The sequence below is a fragment of the Contarinia nasturtii genome, unplaced genomic scaffold (genome assembly GCF_009176525.2).
Source record: "Contarinia nasturtii isolate CC-2019 unplaced genomic scaffold, AAFC_CNas_1.1 Cnas_scaffold_1371, whole genome shotgun sequence".
Taxonomy (NCBI): domain Eukaryota; kingdom Metazoa; phylum Arthropoda; class Insecta; order Diptera; family Cecidomyiidae; genus Contarinia; species Contarinia nasturtii.
In genome coordinates this window covers 690290-710306 of record NW_022198708.1, presented here as the reverse complement: position 1 = coordinate 710306, position 20017 = coordinate 690290, and the positions used below count along the sequence as shown (strand labels likewise).

At 32.8% G+C, this 20017-nt stretch overlaps 1 protein-coding gene across 18 annotated transcripts in view; it reads right to left on the bottom strand.

Annotated features, from left to right (window-relative positions):
- Positions 1–2339: 2339 nt before the first annotated feature.
- The window catches only part of LOC116345988 (myocyte-specific enhancer factor 2), a 99167-nt gene continuing 81489 nt past the window's right edge, over positions 2340–20017 (bottom strand). For 17 of the 18 annotated variants that reach the window (XM_031775854.1, XM_031775844.1, XM_031775843.1 and 14 more), the window contains 8 exons: positions 12808–13345; positions 12139–12342; positions 11550–11835; positions 10919–11035; positions 10355–10488; positions 10101–10276; positions 9507–9757; positions 2340–8698 (listed from right to left, as the gene is read on the bottom strand). In XM_031775854.1, coding sequence (XP_031631714.1) covers positions 8553–8698; positions 9507–9757; positions 10101–10276; positions 10355–10488; positions 10919–11035; positions 11550–11835; positions 12139–12342; positions 12808–12861 — 1368 coding nt within the window. In that variant the 5' untranslated portion in view covers positions 12862–13345 and the 3' untranslated portion in view covers positions 2340–8552. The remainder of the gene's footprint in view (positions 8699–9506; positions 9758–10100; positions 10277–10354; positions 10489–10918; positions 11036–11549; positions 11836–12138; positions 12343–12807; positions 13346–20017) is intronic. The other variant, XM_031775859.1, reaches the window with a different exon arrangement.

The following is a 20017-nucleotide window of genomic DNA, read 5'->3' as shown; positions in this document are numbered from 1 at the left end:
CCACTCAGTTAGCTTACCCAAAAATATCTAAGCTTAGCTTCAATTAATGATTGCTTTTGTTATTGAAACACGGGCTTAGACTCCATCGATCACCTATATGGGCTTAAAAAATATGGGCGGTTTTCCGATTCAGAACTATGCCTGATTATTCTCAAACAGGGCGCACATGTACTATGAATATTTGGTTTGTAGTTTTGCCTTAAAAAATTCTATTTGAAAATGGATTCTGTCAAAAAAAAAGAAAAGGTCTTCACATTTTTCGCGAAAATCCTTAGCAAATCGAAAGAATATTTTTCTCAAAATTATTGGGGGCTATTCCCAAATCTGTTCTCCAGGAGGGGGGTGGGGGGGGGGGTAATCCAACCCCTCGGACCCCTGCTCAGAAGCTATGATTCTGTGCAATACCTAATTTGCCAACAAAAAAAAACTAGCCAGTCGTATCTTGTTTTTCCTTTGAATTTGGTGTGTCACGGTTTATTTTCTCTATAAATTTGTTTTATATGTCGATCATAGCTCAAATGTTGTAAATGCAATAATTTTTCGCGTTTTTCCTTCTTGTCTATTGTGAAACTAATTTCCCATGATTTTGTTTTGTTCTCGAAAAAAATTCTTTGTTCTTTTTCATTCATTTATGTATTTTTTTTTTTCTTCATTTTTTTTCGTGTCGGTCTTTTTTTAAAATAGGCACTGTGTTTAAGGCATCTACAGTGTGGAGGTATTGTATAAGTATTTCTCAAATTGTCATTAACATTTTTTTTATATTAATTTTTCATTTTTTTTTTATTTCTTTCATTCACATAATCGGTGTTTCGGTTCTCTTATTTATTTCAAACGAAAGGGAAAAAATCTGGTTCTGCATTTCATCTAATTCACTCCAAAATTGGTCTGATTTTAAATTTTTAATATTTCATTGTATATAAATGTATCAAATATGCCGCGAAACTGAACAATCGAAGAATCTCAATATATAAATGAAATTCTTTTCTATTTTCCTCTTTACATGCCACTTTATTTTCTTTCTAATTAATTTTTTCGGGGAAATGCTGTATATAAAAGATTTGTTGCTGGTCTTAAATTGACTTCCATACAATTTCTGTGTAGTGTTGTGTGTGTGTTATAAACCATTTTACATTGAAACATTCGTTACAGTTTTGTGATGATGAGCACTGTGAACATGTTTGTGTGTGTGTCAGCAAAGTATGCTTGGCATACGATATCCATGCTGTTTGCGCAGCCCTTAATGTATACTAGACAAGGTGAACTTCTCATACTTTACACATAATAATAATTTATTACACTAATTTAACATAATAGATCTTTAATCTCAACGAATGCGTGGCTAATAATTACAAAATGCCTGCCAATTGCCAGTTGGAACGCAATTCCAAGTATTTTGTCCGATGACTGTGACATAAAATTTTAATACGGAGACATCGCATCGTCATTTGCCGCTCGATGTTCAAGATCTTTTCTAGAGAAGAATTTAACACGTATTCAATAATTTTCTCAGCATTTCCGACATGATACAATGAACAAACACCTCCAAATAATGGGCATGAATAATTAATAGGAATTTACACAAATATATAATCAAGAACGCCACATATACAACATAAATCAAATATAATTAATTGCACAAGTTTAATAATCAAAATTCGATCGTACACAAGAAGAAGAAGAAAACATGCGTTGCGCTCAAATGTAAATCAGTGATCACTCAAACGCCTTTGATGGCCTTCACTTTCAAAAAAGCAGAAACTGATTCTTCGAGCAATATATGTGGGGAGGAGCACTCTAAGGAGCTGGAGGAGCACTGAGGAGCAAAATATTAAAGGTAAAAAAAAATTATTCAAAATTGATAATATTATTATGCTCCTCAGAACACGCCTCCTCACATATATTGCTCTCAGAAACAGTCTCTGCGAAAAAGCAATTTCTTTCCAGAATGAAAATGACATGAAAATTTACTACTTTTACTCTATTCATAAGTTTCGAGCACAAAACTCAATCACAAAGATAATGGATGTCATTTAATTTGAACATGTTTCTGAAGAAATAAAAATATAAAAAAAGGATCATAAAAATGTCGAGTCTATGACATTTCTCGTTTACACCTTTAGTCTATGTGTCTTTTTATTATTTGAATTAAAACAAGAAAACGTTGAGAAGACAAAAATTCGACAGTCCTTATCGGTCGGTGATAATTTTAAGTTCAACGGCTCTTTTTATGTGCTTTCCGAAGATCTAATATACCCAACTCAAACTGTAAAATAAAATCCTAGACAAAAAAAGTAAATAAATAGAAATATAAACAAAAAAAAACGAAAAAAGGCGACTAATTAATTTCGTATTTGGTTTATTATCCATTAGATTGTAATTGGCGACGAGTGAAAAAAGGCTGTATGCTGGATTAAATAACAATATTAATCATATGCCAACAATCACTCGCCTGTCCAATACATTCATTATGTTTGTATCAATTTATGCTTCAAAAAAAAAGATTTTTTTCTTTTAATTACAATTACAAAAAAGAGAAGAAGAGAAAGGAAATCATATTATCATAAAACAAAAAAATTAAAATAAAATAATGATGTGAAACACTCTAAAAACATATCATTACGCCTAAAATTGAAAACTAAATAAAGAAAACACATCAATATCATCAGATTGGTGAATTTGTGTTTGAGTTCGTGGACTCCGTGCTCAGTTCACCACTTAATTTTTTTTGCTATGTTTTGTTATGTAATTCTAATTTAGGGCGCGATTTCTTCGATCCTTTCATCGATTTCACCCGAACCAAAAAAAAAAAAAAATATATATATATATATATATATACGAATCATTTTCTTTACTGTGTGCTTAAATATACATACATTGTAAAATTCTGTATTCGGATCTCTTAGCGATTTATCTTTATTTTATGGTCGATTATGTTTTTGTTTAACTACTTAAACGATACGATTCATAGATAAATTTGACGACAAAAGAAAACTTTTTTTCTTCTTCTAAATAACAACTAAAGAAATGATTTGATTTGATAAACATTAACTAAGATTTAGAATAGAGTGTTGCATAGATTTTTGCACAAAGCCAAACATTGCACAATAACATTGAGCACAGGAATAAAACATGTTGCAATCGAATTATGTTAAATTGTCGATAGAATCAAATTCACGATCAATCGTTTGGTGTGATTTACATTTTGCACCAATAATTTATCAATTAATCAATCTACTTTGAACGGAAATGTTTTGACACGTAAAAGTTGATGATTTGACGAATGAAGAAATTTTTCTCTCTACCATTAACACGGTCATATCATATGGCCCATATGTAGAAAAGGCCATGTGGTGGGAATGAAATGCTTATGTTATTTATGGGTTGCGTTTGCACGAAATATGGTTCTTCTTCTTCAAACGTCGTATTGACACTTGTGTGATTGAGTTGGAGCTGTAGACACTTAGAAGAAGAAGCACCGGAACCAAAACGCGCTTCATTGATGTACACATGTCAATTTGAAGAGAAAAAAAGAAAACAGTGACCAGATTTTGGTGCACACGAAATTTATTTGGCTTTTAAGCGTCGGATTAATTTTCGGATTTCTTCATGGAAATGTGCATTGCAAAATATACAACGGTATTTATTGGTATTTAATGGCAGCGTCTCTGGTTTGTTTAAATAAATTTCATATCAATGTCGTGAGTGTAACAATTGTCATTTTAAATATGTACTGTAGTCCTTGACTGAATGGCTTGTTTTGGTTTTCATTTCGATATGTTGCAGACATGCAGCGTTCGATTGTTCTTTAAAATCTCCGATTTTTGTTTTGAAAAATATTTGCCCAAAAACAACAATCACATGTATATTCGACTACACATTTCGTTCTTTTCTTGCTAGAAGAAATCGATATAGGGATTGAGATAATTGAATAAAATGACGTGGTTTGTCTCCGAGGGCCACTTTCTAAATCTTTTGAGAGACTTTGATTGAGTAACACGGTCTACCAAGTTCATTTAAAACCACCAATGAAATGACTTGAATGTTTCTTCTTCTTCTTTTATTCATGTTTGATTATTCTTTAGCCGTAGGAAAGAATTTTCATTGCATATTTCCTATTGAACTAAAAATCTAGTTCCCCATTTGTTTTTCTCTCGTTTAAATAAGTAAGTACATTGCACTAGGTAATATATGAGTTATGGCAATAATAACAATGACAATAAAATTAATAAAAAAAATATAGCATAATAAAATTATTTACCCCAAATAGAAAAAAAAAATGGAGCAAACGGGGTGAGAGTGAATGAAAAGAGTGTTATTGATTCGAAAAATCGAAATTGTGGACTATGTGAATAAGAGAATCCAAATTGACAAAGGGAACCGGCAAAACCGTGATCGATGACAAAATCCTTGTACAACAGAGACCGGAGATTTCGTTGCATCAATCAACATTTTATTTTATAAAAAAAAATCGAAAATGTTTTTTAACAAAAAAAATGCCCGCCTTTGTTTCTATATTCAATGACTTGTGGATCCATATCGTAACTAATATACTTGTATATCGAATATATTTGTAAATTCATCTCTCCACATTTTTGTAACTCTCTATCGTCGATAGTATTATGATAGTTTCGTGCTCTCATTAAAGGCTATTTTATTATAAATCTATTTGTTTCTCAATAGTTTTTCTTTCATTCATACTCTCTTAAATTCAAATACGAATTTGAGTGCACTTGGATAAATTTTGTGATTGGTTTTCTCCTTCATTATACATGAATTTATTGGCATCTAGCTATGTTCGGGTTTTTTTTTTCTTTCACTTAAATTGTATGAATACAAATTAGTGCAATGTTTATCATGATTATAATATCCGTGAGTGTGTGTGTGTGTGTGTGTGGTTTTCATTTATATTAAATTGATTTGTTGTTGTTTTAATCGTACAATATAATGTTTCTTCTTCTTTTATGTAAATATCATTTAAGCGTGCATGGTAAATATACATATATTCACATCAATTTTGTTGTTTTCTTTTTCTTCAATTTTTCATAATTTTTTTTATTGTATGCCATAACACTTTACATTACATTCTATAAAAAAACACATCATACCGTATTCAATTAAGTTTGGAACCATTTATTAAAATTATAATTATTGGTCTGTAATTGTTCATGTTACACCTCCCGAGAGAATATATGAGATATACACAGTGTTAGTTGTGTGTGTGTGTGTGTGTCTGTGATTTGATTGAGTGTGCTTTTAATATTTATTGTATGCAATTTCTCTCTTGATTTAAGCTTGGGGGATACTTATATCTCTTGTTTCGTTTTACTCTCCGAATGAATTTTAATTCAAGTTCAACTCATTTCCATTCAATTTACTCGCTTTCTTTTAACTCTAACTCTAGCTTATTTTACTTGTTTTGTTTATCTAAAAAGGGCGGAAGTTGATGCAATCGTTTGGTTGTGTCGATTTAAATGTTTTATTTAATTTGTCTCTTACTTATCATGGCTGTCATTTTACAGACGTTGAAGGTAACAATGTTTTTTTTTTCTAAACTTTTTTTTTCCCTTTTTTTTATTTCGTTCGCTACTTCTCTATCTTTACCAACTAGACAATGATTGGTTTGGCGGTTTAGTTTCTTTCGTTTACAAGATGACGACCATATCAATATTCTCAGATGGAACGAGTCTGAAAATGGGCACTATAGGGAAGAAAAATCGAAAATTTGAAAGAAAGAAAAAACATTTCGGAATTGAAAGGCATTTGATCATTTGAATAGATCCCTGTTAAAGTACATTTAATTTCTAAAAAAGAGAATAAAAAAATAGTCTTCTTTTTATTTTCAATTCATTCAAATAATTTAGTTTGTCTTCGGGTTTGGTCGTTACTTGTAAAAAACGAAATTATTTTTTCAACAAATAAAAACAATTTAATTGGAATTGACTTTTGGTCGGTATTCAACCCGTGCAAATCATACATGAACACTAAAGAGAATTGTATGTGAAACGGAAAGAATTGAGTGGCACATAATTTATTTGGATTTTCATTTAAAGCTTTGTTTTATGTGTCAATTTTGGCAAAAATTATTTTGCAATGGTTCACAACGGCATTCTTTCACTCATTCAATCCAATTTCTATGTTATTGACAAATTAAAATCACCAAAACTCTTATTTTCGTTATATATTTTTTTTTTTCACATGAGGTGAATGGAGTTGTTAAATTTAAATTGAAGAATGCTATCAATCTAATTTGGATCGAACACTCTGGAAAATTGCAACCGTTATTAATGTTTGACGTTTACTTATTTTCAGTGGTTTGAAAATTGGTTTTGGATGAAAGTGCGCTCTCATAATTTGGTTTAAGCCAGCTGAAGACCACGGCAAGAAAAATTTATTAGCACCACAGAAAATAAGTCTAAAAACAAAAAGTGGCCATTCAACCAAATACTAAAGTTACTATGAGGTAACTGTTCATTTTTTTGACTCAAAGAAAATCGACTGAATCGGTTTTAAATATAATAAGCTCAAGAGAAACGTACAGGGTAGGTGTCCTGTATGTCATCTGGTTTGGTTCATGATTCATTCAGCTTTCCACCTCCTCCTTCGCATACCAATCCAATTAATTCTAACAATAACAACTTTCCTGCCTCTTACTTATTTATTTGGCCCGCGCAATTACATTCGTGGTTTGTGGATGGCACAAAATTATCCCCGTTTTAACTAGTTTCTTTTTCTTCTTGTGTATTGACTTGGTCAATCGGTTGTTTATTATTAATATTTTTCCTTCTCATTTTCTATTTCTTGCACTTTTATCCCTCGATAAAATAATACACGGCATGCACTCTTTGCCACTATACGTTAAAATATGATTTTGGGCTGTACCTTATTAATTAATAGTGACAAATAACAATTTTTTCATTTTTTTCTGCAAATATTCTCTTACGCTTAAAAATAATAATAAATTCCTACTAATTTTTCACCATTTTTTTCTCTGCGTTTTCTATTCCATTCAGTATGTGTTTTGTAACGAGGAAAATCTGGCGAAAATCCGTACGAAAAAAAAGAAGAAATATTCTTGCGGTTTTGAACTCTTTTGAAGACGCCGAAATTCATTTGAATTGAAATAAAAGAAAAATGAACCGAGAAAAAGAAAGAAGAGAGAAATAGAAGATGTTTTCATTTTATATTCGTTTAAATATCATGATCGAGAAATTGTGTATGTGTGATTCTTTTTTTTTTTTTTTTTGAAAATGTGCAATCGTGCAATTTTATATATTGTACATAACGTCGGAACAAGAAGAAAAATCACACGTTAAGCTCGATAATATTGTAAAAGATTAGTGTTAACGATTTCGAGTGCGAATCGAAACCATGGATTGATGTCGTCAATTATCAACCAAATTTGGTTCGAGTGAATTGAAAACTATGTGTATGTTTGTTTTTTTCTCTAAATTTCAGCACGTTCGAAAATGTTGACTTAATTTTACTTCCTGCGATCCGTTTTCTAACCGATTTTATAATGAGTCTTTTCATTGTTTACGTATGCTTCCATGTGCTAGTGTTCACTATGTCCTAAGAAGGACTATCGTGTATACTTTCAATATTATTTTATAAGGTCAAGTGTTTTTGTAGCTTTGCTGCATGTGTCGTGGTGGTTGTGGTGAGTGTGTGTTTAGATATTTGGTGTGATTTTATATAGAACTTATTCTTCGAAATAATTTTTTTTTTTCTTTTTTTTTACGAATATTGACAGCAAATGAATCAGATTATTCTTATGAATTAACTTAGCAAAATAAGTTTTTTTTCTTCTTCTGTTCACATTTAAAACGTTTCAGCAAAAAAAATACATTAACAACCATTACAAATCATATAATATAATATATATAATTTTTTTTGTTTTCTGTCGCATCTCACTATTGGTACATTTAACTTTCTGTAAAATCATTTGTGTTTATCTTGCACATCATTTTTGATGTTTTTTCTTCTCTTCTTTGTTTTAATAATGATAATTTAATGTGTAATTTTGGTAATGATAATTACTGCTAATGTAAAACTCTGTTCTCTCATAGTCGAATTCTGATGTGTATGTGTTGTTGTTGTGTGTATGTCCCGATCTGTGTTTCTCCGCCGCTTGTGTCGCCGCAATCGGTTGCGTGTGTATGTTTGTGTTTTGCTTTTAATTTTCTTTCTTTTTTCGGATGCTAATAAACGGAGAGCTTGAGATATCAGACAGTGACACCGATGCAAACGAACAATTCAAATGAGTTTGTTTGATTCTTTTTTTATCTCTCTTATTTGTCGCCAAATTGTGTCTCTTTTCATACCATTTTTTCTCTCGTCTTATTTTTTTTTTCGCGTCTGATGTGAAAAAAAGATGCATCTTTGATGCAACATATTTTCGATTTAAATAAAATAAAAACATTCTGTCCACAACAAATGTACATTTTTTTCCTTTCATTTTTTGTTTCATTTTTTTAGCACAAATATTGCACGGAACTTGTTACTTTTCACTTGTTTGTTACACGACGGGCTTACACGCATTTTGTCATAGTTGGTCATAGTTGATCCGATGTTGACCAGCCTTCCGATATTCGTGGCCTTTTGTGGTTTTGATTCGGCGAATCATAATCTTGTAGGTGAGCGCTGTTATTGTGCCGATGCATATCACTCGGTGATGAAACATTTGTCGGTGTCACGGATCCTACATTCGGAATAGAAGAGGAAGTAAAAACCATAAAATTTAAATATAGAAATATCGCACGATCGAAGTCAGTGTAGACGGAAAAAGTCACAAATTGATGTGTGGCAGTAGAAAGACCTGTGTGTATGCGTCAACATGTTTGCCGTCCGCACTCACTTCGATCGTGAGCCACGGTGTCTTGCGGAATATCTTACATCAGTAATGTGCGAGCTACATTTTACAGGTGGGGGTGATTTTTCAAAAACTAAAAATTCTCTCATCTGAACAACGAAAGTGAAACACCCCCTCCCCCCCCCTTCGCACATTACTGATCTTACATATATAGTGCACCGATAAATATAGATATCCACACTATTTAGTGCTATTTCTATATGTTATGGACACACTGAAAAAAAGTACTTTTCTTAAAGGGTTTTTTTTTATAAATTCTCTTAATCGTGACAAGAGGGTGACAATAATTTGGAGGAAAAAGACGGCTTACATACGTGTCTGTATCACAGCAATGAAACGACAACAACAATAACACATATTTTTACTGTCAAAATTTTGATGTCAAATGGTGTCGACATTGGTGACGGTATTTTGAAACAGATCCATATTCATCGTATATGATCCTATGTAAAGTTCTATACTTGATCTAGTTCACATTGACGGTTCAAATCGGTTATGTCCAATAGCGTGGACATGGACTGTGTGTTTCTTCTGTTACATGTACGTTGTAATGGACAAGTATAGTAACATGGCGTCGTAGTAGGTATTTCATTGCTGTGGTCTGTATGTGAAAGTGAATAAAATGCATGTGCCTTACCTGGTGTCGGTGTTAAATGTCCACCGGTCGAATTTGGCCTTGAGCTCATAATCAGATGCTGTTGCGGATGATTTAATATGCTTGAATTTGATGTAGCGTTATTCATCGTTGTTATCGATAGACTAGCTGAGCTTTGAGTGTGTGCCAAGTGATGATCACGCGGTGGTGAGACCGGTTCGGATTTTACTTTGATTGCTATCGGTGATGTACTTGGTGGCGGCGTACTATTTGATACAGCTAGATGAGACAAACTACGAAAAAATCAAATATAAATATTATAAAAATTGATGAACATTTCTCCTTAGCTCGTACGTATGAAATAATTATTTTAAGAAAAAGAATTCCAATCAATTAGAAAATCATCAGTGATCGAAGGACGTCAGTAAGCATACTTTCTGAAGTTGAAGATTTAAAAGGAGGGAAAAAGTTGAAGATTCTTTTGATTCCACTCTCCACTCGGATCAAAGTCGATTACGGAGAGAAAAAAGCTTACGCAAATCGGACCCATCGATCTCAGGTCAGAAAGTATGTCATTACAACCAAAATATGTTTGCCGTGTATGTTAAAAAGTAGCGCAATATCAAAAATGCTTACTTTGTATGATGTAAATTGCTGATATTTTGGTGATTCCAATTGGATAAGCTCATAACATCGGTTGAATTTATCGAAAAATCCTGCGCGCCAAATGAACTTAACGCTGGATATGGTAATCCCGTAATGCCTGGCGTTTGTAACGCCACAACAGGAGTATTTATGGATTGTTGCCGATGCTGTTTTTTAAAGAGTGAAACATTGTCATTTAAAAAAAAAATCTATGGTCGAATTTATGAAGGTAAACGATGACTTACTTCATTGTATGTAATCTCATCATTTGCCTGTAGTCCAGAATTGTTCATTGATCCGGGAATTACCACCCTTAGACTGGAGTTACGTACGCCCTGTCCACCAGGTGAATGTTGTCGATGGCCGATATGATGCGAAGCTAAAGTTACACAAATATTAATTCAATTTCACGTTTTTTTTTTTGCTTGAAACGTAAAACCAAATGAAATCACACAAATCGTGTTTTTTAATTATGCACTGAACATTTAAAATGAATGAAATAAATGAATGGGGGAAGGGAAAAAAAATTCTTCAACGAAAAACAAAAGTTTTTTTTATTCTTTTGGGACACATTTTTCGAAATGACGTGCAATTTGGTCAACCACAAAACCACAAAAATTGGTTCACACGGAAAATGACACAAAAAAACTATGTGATTTATTGGATATCAATGAAAAATTTGCTGAAATGCGATTTGTTTTTGTTGCTTTGTGGCAGAGCGTCATGATTGATCGCAAGCTGTATAATTGGTGTTGACCGGAACACTTTTGTGTGAACGTTTTCCTCATCTTTCATCGATTGATACTAACATTTGTTATGATGTACGCCCATATTTGGACTTTGTCCGGGACTCGGCGATCCACCAAGGGGTGATGCAGAATTTGGATATCCATTTGACATGTCAAGCATCGAATTTGTTTGATAAACTAAATGAACAAACAAACACATAGAAATAGAGTGATAGAGATAGAGAGAGAATGAAAAAAAGAGGACATGAGTTTTAGGCAGTCTTTGTTCGTTTTAAATTCATCACTTAAATATTCTACCATCACCGCATAATTTAATGATTTTCAACATATTTAAACTCAACTGAAAAATTGTGTCTACCATTTGAAATGAAACGAAAACAAAAAAAATGGTTAAATTTTTGAAAAAAAAAAAAAAAATGACTGCTTGAAACTGCAAATCCATGAACCAAAAGTGAGCCAGTCTCTGAGTCTGATAGACTTTGAATTTTATACTTCCAATGACACTTAAACTAATGTGTTCAAACAAACGACAAGTCTACATCGTACTACATCAAAAATGAATGAATTTATGTGTTATGTGTGCTTGTGAATGTGCTTAATTGTGTAAAAATCATTTGAATATTCTACTCAATGTTAATGTTAACAAATTTCGATTTTAAAATAATTATAAGAACAGAAAAAAAAACCGTACCTGAATCCGTTTCAGAGCTGGATGGTCTCGGGCTGATGTTTGTGTGTGCCATTTGTGGGCTGGCCTGTAGCATGCCAGATTCTGCGTAATTAGCTGTGATTGGCACAGTTACTGGAAGTGAATAATTTGCTCCAGATATGGCAACACGTTGCTGTTGATTTCGTTGCATCATCATCTGAAAATCTTCGTCGATTTTATTGTATTTGGCCTCAGTCCGAGGTGTCAATGTATAATCGGTTTCTGGTTCCGGAGAATCCGGTGACATCACACCATTTTTATGCTCTTTCTGCATTTTTTCAGGGGGGGGGCAGAAATTTGTAAGAAAAACATTTTTATTTTATTTTTTAAAAGCCTTTCGAAAGAGCTTCCGGTGAATATTTCAATGCAATCAACATTTTTCATATATACATATGTGTGTGTGAAATTTGTTTTCCAAATAATTAATTTTAAAATAGTTCATAACACGATGTGATGGAATATGCGATGACTGTGTCGATTTTAGTGAGAAAGGCAAAACAAAAACACACAATACACACACACGTACGCGAAGAAAATATGTACAATATTATAATTGGCAATAAAAACTTACCTCGATGATGTTTTTGTTTGTTAGACTTTCGTGTGGTTCATTGTATTCTGTATACTTCAATAGCACTTTATCCATATCTGTACTGGCATATTGGTACAATTTATTACTGCTAGAAAATATTATTAATGCTATTTCACAGTCGCATAGCACGGACAATTCGTACGCTTTTTTCATAACACCGAATTTACGTTTGTTGAAGGTGACCTGGAAATCGATCAAATAAATAACAGCAACAGCAGCAACAGCAATCGGAATGAGAAAGAGAAAGAAGCAGAAGAACAAAAACGCACACGTAGACAGAGAAAGAGAGAAAAGAGAAACAAAAGTGGAATGATAAATACATCATAATCATATTGCAGGAACTTACAGCTAAATTATCCAAATTGATAGTCTAACACCGTTCAACACCATTATTTGGGTGTCATTTAAAATGCATCAATTAATATAGTATCTATCGTGCAAGTAGCTCGTTTTCATTTTGAGTGCGCATTTTGTTCGATACATGTTTTCGATTGTTGTGCACTTGCAATTTGATCTTTTTTTTTTAATTCAATATTTCGGTATCGACAATTTGCAGAATTGTCTCAGTTGAATTGTCACCCACAAAAAGCCAAAATAACTCAAACTTAATGAAAATCACTATAACAATGAAGGGTACATGTTGCTTACCTGTCGGTTGCGTTCGTCCGTAATTCGGGATATTTGAATTTTCTTTCTACCCATTTTTATAATCGTTTCAATGCAAATTTAAACGAAATTTTTTTTACAGTAATTTCAACGATTTCTCTCCACTACAATAATTATTGTGTTGTGTGACTTTATATCTATGATTGTTTCGCCTGTTGATCACTTGTTTTTCAGCATTTAATTTGCACTTGATCAATTTCCCCAATTTTTTTGGTTTGTGTCGTTGTTGACTGTATTTTTTTCAATCTTTATAATCCAAAAACTCACACAATTTTATTCGATAAGCAACAACAAGTCAACAACAATAACAAAAATTCTCGCTAATAATTGACTGTACAATCACTTTTAATCATTTTCTATTTTCAAATTGTTCTTTTTATTTTCGCCTGTTTTTTTCTTTTGCTTTGGATCCACTTGATTTCCTGAATGTTGAATGAATTGTTGCACTTGAAGAATCAGATCAGGTCAATCTACCTATGTTTCAGCACCATCATTTACTTTGCAATTTTATATGTGTGAGCTGAAATGAAAGTAAAAAAAGATACATGTCCTTATTAGTTTCAATTACATTTTGATTTGTGAGAGATCATTGATGGCTGTGAGGAGATTTGAATTCTTCTTCTTTTTTGGAAGAAATGAAATTGTGAAAGAACATTGTTTGAAAAACTGTATTTTTGTTTAAAGTTGCAATGAAACACACACATGTGTACATATAATTACAAGTATGAGATAAATCAGTTTTTATGTGTGCAATGACCATTCGATTTTCTTCAACTTTTTTTCATCTCGATTGAATCAAAGCAAAGCCCCGTGTGCGGAATAAACCAAAAACAAAAATAATCGACTTTGTGGATCTAAAATCTTAATATCCCATTTGTGATACGAAGTCGTTTCTTTTTCATATAAACAATGTGGCAAACTATGTGAGCCGACAAATTGCAAACCAATTAAGTTGACTTTCTTCTGCATAATCATTCTTTCTACCGAAATATACGATAGCACATTGCTTTAGTTACGGCATTTTTATTCCTTTTCTCTATAATTTTTGGCTATCTTCTTTATGCTATGGCTTAATGGTCACATAGAGAAAAAGTTCTTTACCATCCTAAATTGTACCAGATATCCTTTTGTACTATCGTTTTGTTGACATTATTATTTTTCTTCAGTGGCATTCTCATAGCTTTCATTCTAAGGCATACAAGCAGAGAAAAAAACGTTTCCTTTCGTGTCACATCTTATACAGAGTGCCCACTCAAATACAGAGTGTTCATCTGTAATTGGGACTTGCTTTATGTGCATATATGTGTGTTTTTTCCTTTCGCTGAATGAAAATCATCTAGACAAGCATGAATTGTGAATATGAATCGAAATGTAAATGATGCACACAGAAAACACCGAACGATGATGTCCATTTCAGGCCGAATGAGTTTTGTCACATAAACAATAGTGATAAAAGTTTCCTTTTTAACTGGTACCCTGTGCGTGTTATCTTTCAGTTTTTTTCTCGCGAAAATACTTTTTTTTTCAATTGAACGAATGAGAAAAAGAGTAAGCAAATGATTCTGGTGCTACTTAAGAAGTGCATAAGAGTTATAACGTGTGTACTTTGTGGATCTTTCACTCTCTATGAGTATACATGTAAGAAAGTTTGTTTGAAAGCATCGAGAGTCAGAGAGACAAAAAAAAGTTGCCATTAAATAGGGCGGCAATAACGGCGCGATAGAGCGCTCAACAGAATTAGTCACACGTGCTCGCGTGTGCTTGTAGAATTCTGTTTTTAATGCGTAAAATGAAAATGACGACAATTAAGACAACGTCGATAGCAAAAACCAGAACGAAATGAGGAACTGAGCAAAAGAGAGTGAAAAAAGAGTGGCAAAATGAATGGGGATAAAAATTATTATCCATATACATAGACACCCACATATAATAAACTTACGCGAGTGAACATCAGAAAGAGAGACAACGACAGAAGAGTAGCACATACACACACTTTTACACGCGATAAAAGTAAAGCACATTTTTATATCACTGCGATTGGCGCTAAAATGAGAAATGCGCTCCAAAATGTACGCAAACAACAAATAAGAAAAAAAGCCAAACAACAAAGCTAAAGGCAACAGGCAAAACTGATTTATCAACGGAGTTCTACCAAAAAGCAACTGAACAAAAGCTTTACAAACATTTATTCATCCAAAGAAATTAGGATGATGGTGAACATAGCAGAACAACAACATTGCCAGTCTGAAGCGCTTATTCAGAAATGCTCGCTCTTCGGCCCATGTTACGACACTCTTTTCGACGAGCAATTTGTGAATATTCTATTGAGAGTGTGGCATATATGTGACGCTCATCGAGAATGTGTCTATTTTCAAAACGAAAATGTTTTACTGCCCACGCACATTCAAATGAAAGAAAAAATAATACACAGGCGAGCGTAAACAGATTCATGTAGACAAAGACATGAGTGAAAGAAAGAATGTGACAGAAACAGAGTTGCAGAAAAATTAAATACATTAAAAATCGCGACTTTATTATATATATGTTTCGATGTTTCTTATTATTGTTTGAACATCTGTCATATTACATTTAAGATGGCACGATTTATATTTTGAATTTACCCAGAGCGCCTCGCTAGTATGCATAGAATGGTAGCTACATGACTCAAGACTTGTAGCCCTCATCACATAAGCAGATGTCCACTGCTAAATATCGCGAAGGAGAGCTTCGAGGGACATATTCACTGACCGAAGCTCCCAATATGTTCAACGTAATAGACCTTTTGAAAAATGCATCCGAATTAATCCTTAGCCCAGGAAATTTTTTGGACAACAAACTATTTATTTCTAGGCACACCGACGAAAAAAACCTAAGCAACGAGAAATTACGTATTTTATTGTAATGTAAAACTATACTCTCCCCTGTACTTATCGTTTTAATCCAAATGAAATCAGCCAAGATGAGTAGATGTAAATGTGGTAACAATAAATACTTAAGAAACTACCATTTTTTCGACTTACGTTGCGGATCGCATACTAGGAATATCACAATATGTATCAAAAAAGGCAAAAATAGACAATATATGAAAGTATTAATTTACACAAGATGTTTTACTTTAACTTGATTTTACAATCAGACGAAAAATGAATAAAAAAATGGATTTCACGCCGTTCAACAAAAACATTTGATTTGATTTGAAATTATTTCTATTTAATGTACTCAAATCCTTTAAATAACTTTTAATTATTTTTAATTGTTAAGAAGAGATTGAATAAATATCGAAAAAAATCAAATCACTCTAATTTAATGCATTTTTTCGTTTCTAGATGGCTCGTCATTTCTTTCCATTCGATTCGGTAAGCTTCTTTAGAACATTTCGAGCACGAGATTTTGAAATTATTATTCTTTATCTCTTCATTGTCGGTATTAAGTTGATGAGTTTTTCACATTTCTTTCCATATCTTATCGATAAGAAAATTCGAGACTCAATTTGCAAAAAAAGGATTTTAATTTTAAATTCGAACTTCTAGCAAATATTGAATAAAAATAGATATATCCGCCCAATAATTTGCAATTGATGAAATTTGCTTCTTGCACAACATGGTAAACGTATCGTTGTGGCTGTCTGTGTCTTGAGAGTGAGAAAAAGAGCATTGGCTTAACCAACCATTTATATAATAAGGCACTTGTCTATATCAATCCAACAATATTCTCTCTGTTTATTTTTCAAAAGCAAATCAATTTTTACATTTTGAATCATTAAAAAATGACTAAGAAAAAAACAAAACCAACTTTATATAGAAAAACGCTTATTATTGCTAGATAGTAGTACATCTGTAGGTCGCAAAGTGTAACTACCATTCATTAAAAATGAATAATAATGGCATAAGAGGCGTGGATGGTGCATATTTGCCGGAATTGTGTGAACAACTTTAAGCAATATTCTCCAAAATAACGTCCAAAAATGTTCAAAATAAATAAACGAAATTCGCTTTGAAATTCCATATCAACCAAAACATTGCATGCGAAAGAGATAACAAGAACTGGCCACATCAAAAATATGTTTATCAATTTTTAAATGAATCATTTTGAAATGGTAGACTTGTCTGTTAGTCAAACAGATAAATGATGTACAAATTAAGCGAAAAGGGAAAAGAAACATGCAGAAAGTTACAGTTTCGGTGAAATTGAAGAAACTTTCTTACCCGAAACCCCTTGACCACTTTGCATATTTAACGCTGGAGAAAAAGTGATAATAAGCAAACATTCACCGTGAGAAATAAAATGGCATTGCTTGGCACGGGGATAATGGTTAGACAGAGTCACATTTATTTGATGCGGTTGCTTTTATGGGTTTCGTTCATAAAAATCCACTTTGTCGACGGCAAGACTTTGTTTATTTTTTTATGGATATGAACGATTATTTTCATTTTATCGTTTATCTACACGTTTTAAATTTTTCCATCGAATAAGAGCGAAGCACAAATTTAGAAGCCACTTTTTCTTTATTCATAAATTGAAAGTTTGTCTTATGTGCAAATTAGACAATCGGGAAAATTTATATTATTTTCGTCCAACAATATGACCGAAACATTTTTTGTTGTTATTTAAAAAAACCACGTCCAATTCTATCCAAAAAAAAAAACACAATGTGCTATTTTTGTAAGATTTGCCTTTTTTCAGTCGGTTCTAAGTGTTGAGATTTTTTTTTTTTGAAAATACGATTTCTCAAATAAACAGACAAAAATTGAATTAGAATTCAAGAGTATCAATGTTTTAATTGAAATGTAAAATAATAATTTGTTTCGTCACTTGAAGGTTTTAAAATCTTCATTCATTTTTTTCTGTTTTGTCGCAAACAATAAAAATGGAACTGAATCGAATCAAATTTCCATAATTGTAAATCAGTCAACCCCTAGTGCAGTTTTGCAACACTTGTATTCATTTCTATTTTTGTTCTATGTAACACATCTGATTAAAATTGACATTTCTAAGCACGGAAGCCAAAATACGGTTCGTATAACCGCACACCATTGCTGCAAAGACACTTAGTTATTAGCGCCATCTAGTTCGTGCGAGAAAAAATCTTCACATTTCACACACGTACTATTGAGTTACTTCAATATGCAATACAGTGAGGGCGCTAGTGATACGTGTTTTGCAGCAACCCAGTGTATAACCGCGATAAATTTTCTGCATTTGGTCAAAACTGAACGTCCCGTCAAAATGTGTATAAATATGCCCCACAATATATTTTAAGCGGCATTATTTCTAATTTCATTGCTTCTTTCGGCAACATGTTTGGTTGGTTTTTCCTCGTACACGACGATTATATATCGGTTTCTCTCAAAATTCGTAGAATAGATTAGTGTCCGAAAAAAAAATCGTCTTATTTTGCTTTTATCATTGAAGAAGTAAAAAAGCTGGTTCTCACCAACTCACCGCATTAATTATCAAATATACACGAAATAGAAATAGAACCATCATCGGTAGGTCTAAAAACCAACGGCGCAAAACAATCCAATCAAAGATTTATGAAGACGAAATATTTAGATCAATTTCATCCAAATAGACACATACAACGTCACAATGCTGAAATGGTAATGTCAATTTGAGTTCTTTTTTTTTCGATTTCGTTCTTTTTGCATCGAATTTAAGCAGCAAATTATGGAAATACATACAATAGATTTATTTGTTTAAAAGTGTCAGTGCTTTGGTTATTTTTTTTCTCTCGCTGTGTCTGTGCTGTCTGATTGTAATGATAATGATGTGTGAATGTGGTTTGGTGACGTCAATCGACGAGATACATCACAATGTAATTTTTATGTGCATGTGAGTGCATGATAATCGAAGTATTGCCGTTGGTTGAACTGGTTTAATGGCACGTAACGAGACAAACGAATGAAAAAGATGAATAACAATAACAACCAGTCTTCATTCGTAATATAAAAACGTCATATAATATAGATCCATTTTTTTTTTCAAATTAGACACAAATTATTACTAAACGAAATGACCGATAAATCGAATGGCCATGTGTGTGTGCTCGACATATCAGATATCGTGAAGTACATACACAGAGTGTGAAGAGAAAGAGACACAACTGAAATGAAACTGAAACCCAAAAACCGCATTTGCATAATTTGGAATTCTATAAATTTTATTTTGTTCGTTGTTCGTTTATTCATTCGTTCACTAATCACTAGTTCATCAGCCAATACAAGCCACTAATCGTGGAATCGCATCAAGGGCAAGGTCAAAGCGACTCACATACCGAAAACAATGGGAAACAAAAGTGGAAGGAGACAATGTGTATAAGAGAGAAAGAGTGGGAGAGGGAGAGAGAAGTGCGCGAGCGAGCATGTTAGCTGGCGGAATGACTGATTGGCAGCCGTGCGAGAGTTCGAAAGCAAATCGCTTTGTTGACAAATAATGAAGAAGTCGTAAAGCCAATATCGCATTTTAAATGCGACTACGTATGGCACAGCACAAAAAAACACCAAAGAAAAAGAAGAAGACACGCACACACGACATGAGAAAGAAAAATAACAAACAATAAAGACCGAAATGCGGAAGAATGAAACAAAAAAAATTGTCATTTTTTCAATGTTAAACCAAATCATTGGATACACAATGAACGTTAAACAACACAATAACTGCTTCCTTATGCATGGAACACTTTGAAAGGGTAGTTTGGCTTTAGTTTTAGTTGTTTGTTTGCCAATTTCTTTTATTCTTTTCTTTTGTGGGCTTGCGACTGCGTCTGACGATCAAAAAATAAAAAAGGAGAACTTTGCGAAGCATTTCAACGGTATTCACTTGGTTAATAGTTTATGATTGTTATGGATGATTATAAGACACACAGTGTGTATGAATATGTCAAATAGCCTCGGTCAAATAACAGAGCGCAAAAAAATCAAGCAACCGTAGGGGCAGTGTGAATACACGGCCACAACAACACATATTCAAAATGTCATACTCGTATCGCCGATGGTGGTCATTCATTACATTTTATGAGTCCATATAACAACAACATGTAAATTAAATGTAATTGAATGTATGTGTATGTGCGGTTCTCTCCGCGTGCCACTGAAGTATCATAACAGTGAAAAGAAATGTAAAAATATACGTATTCATATGGAAATAACAGCAATTGCGCTATATAAGTATAGAAACAAATGAATTTCATATT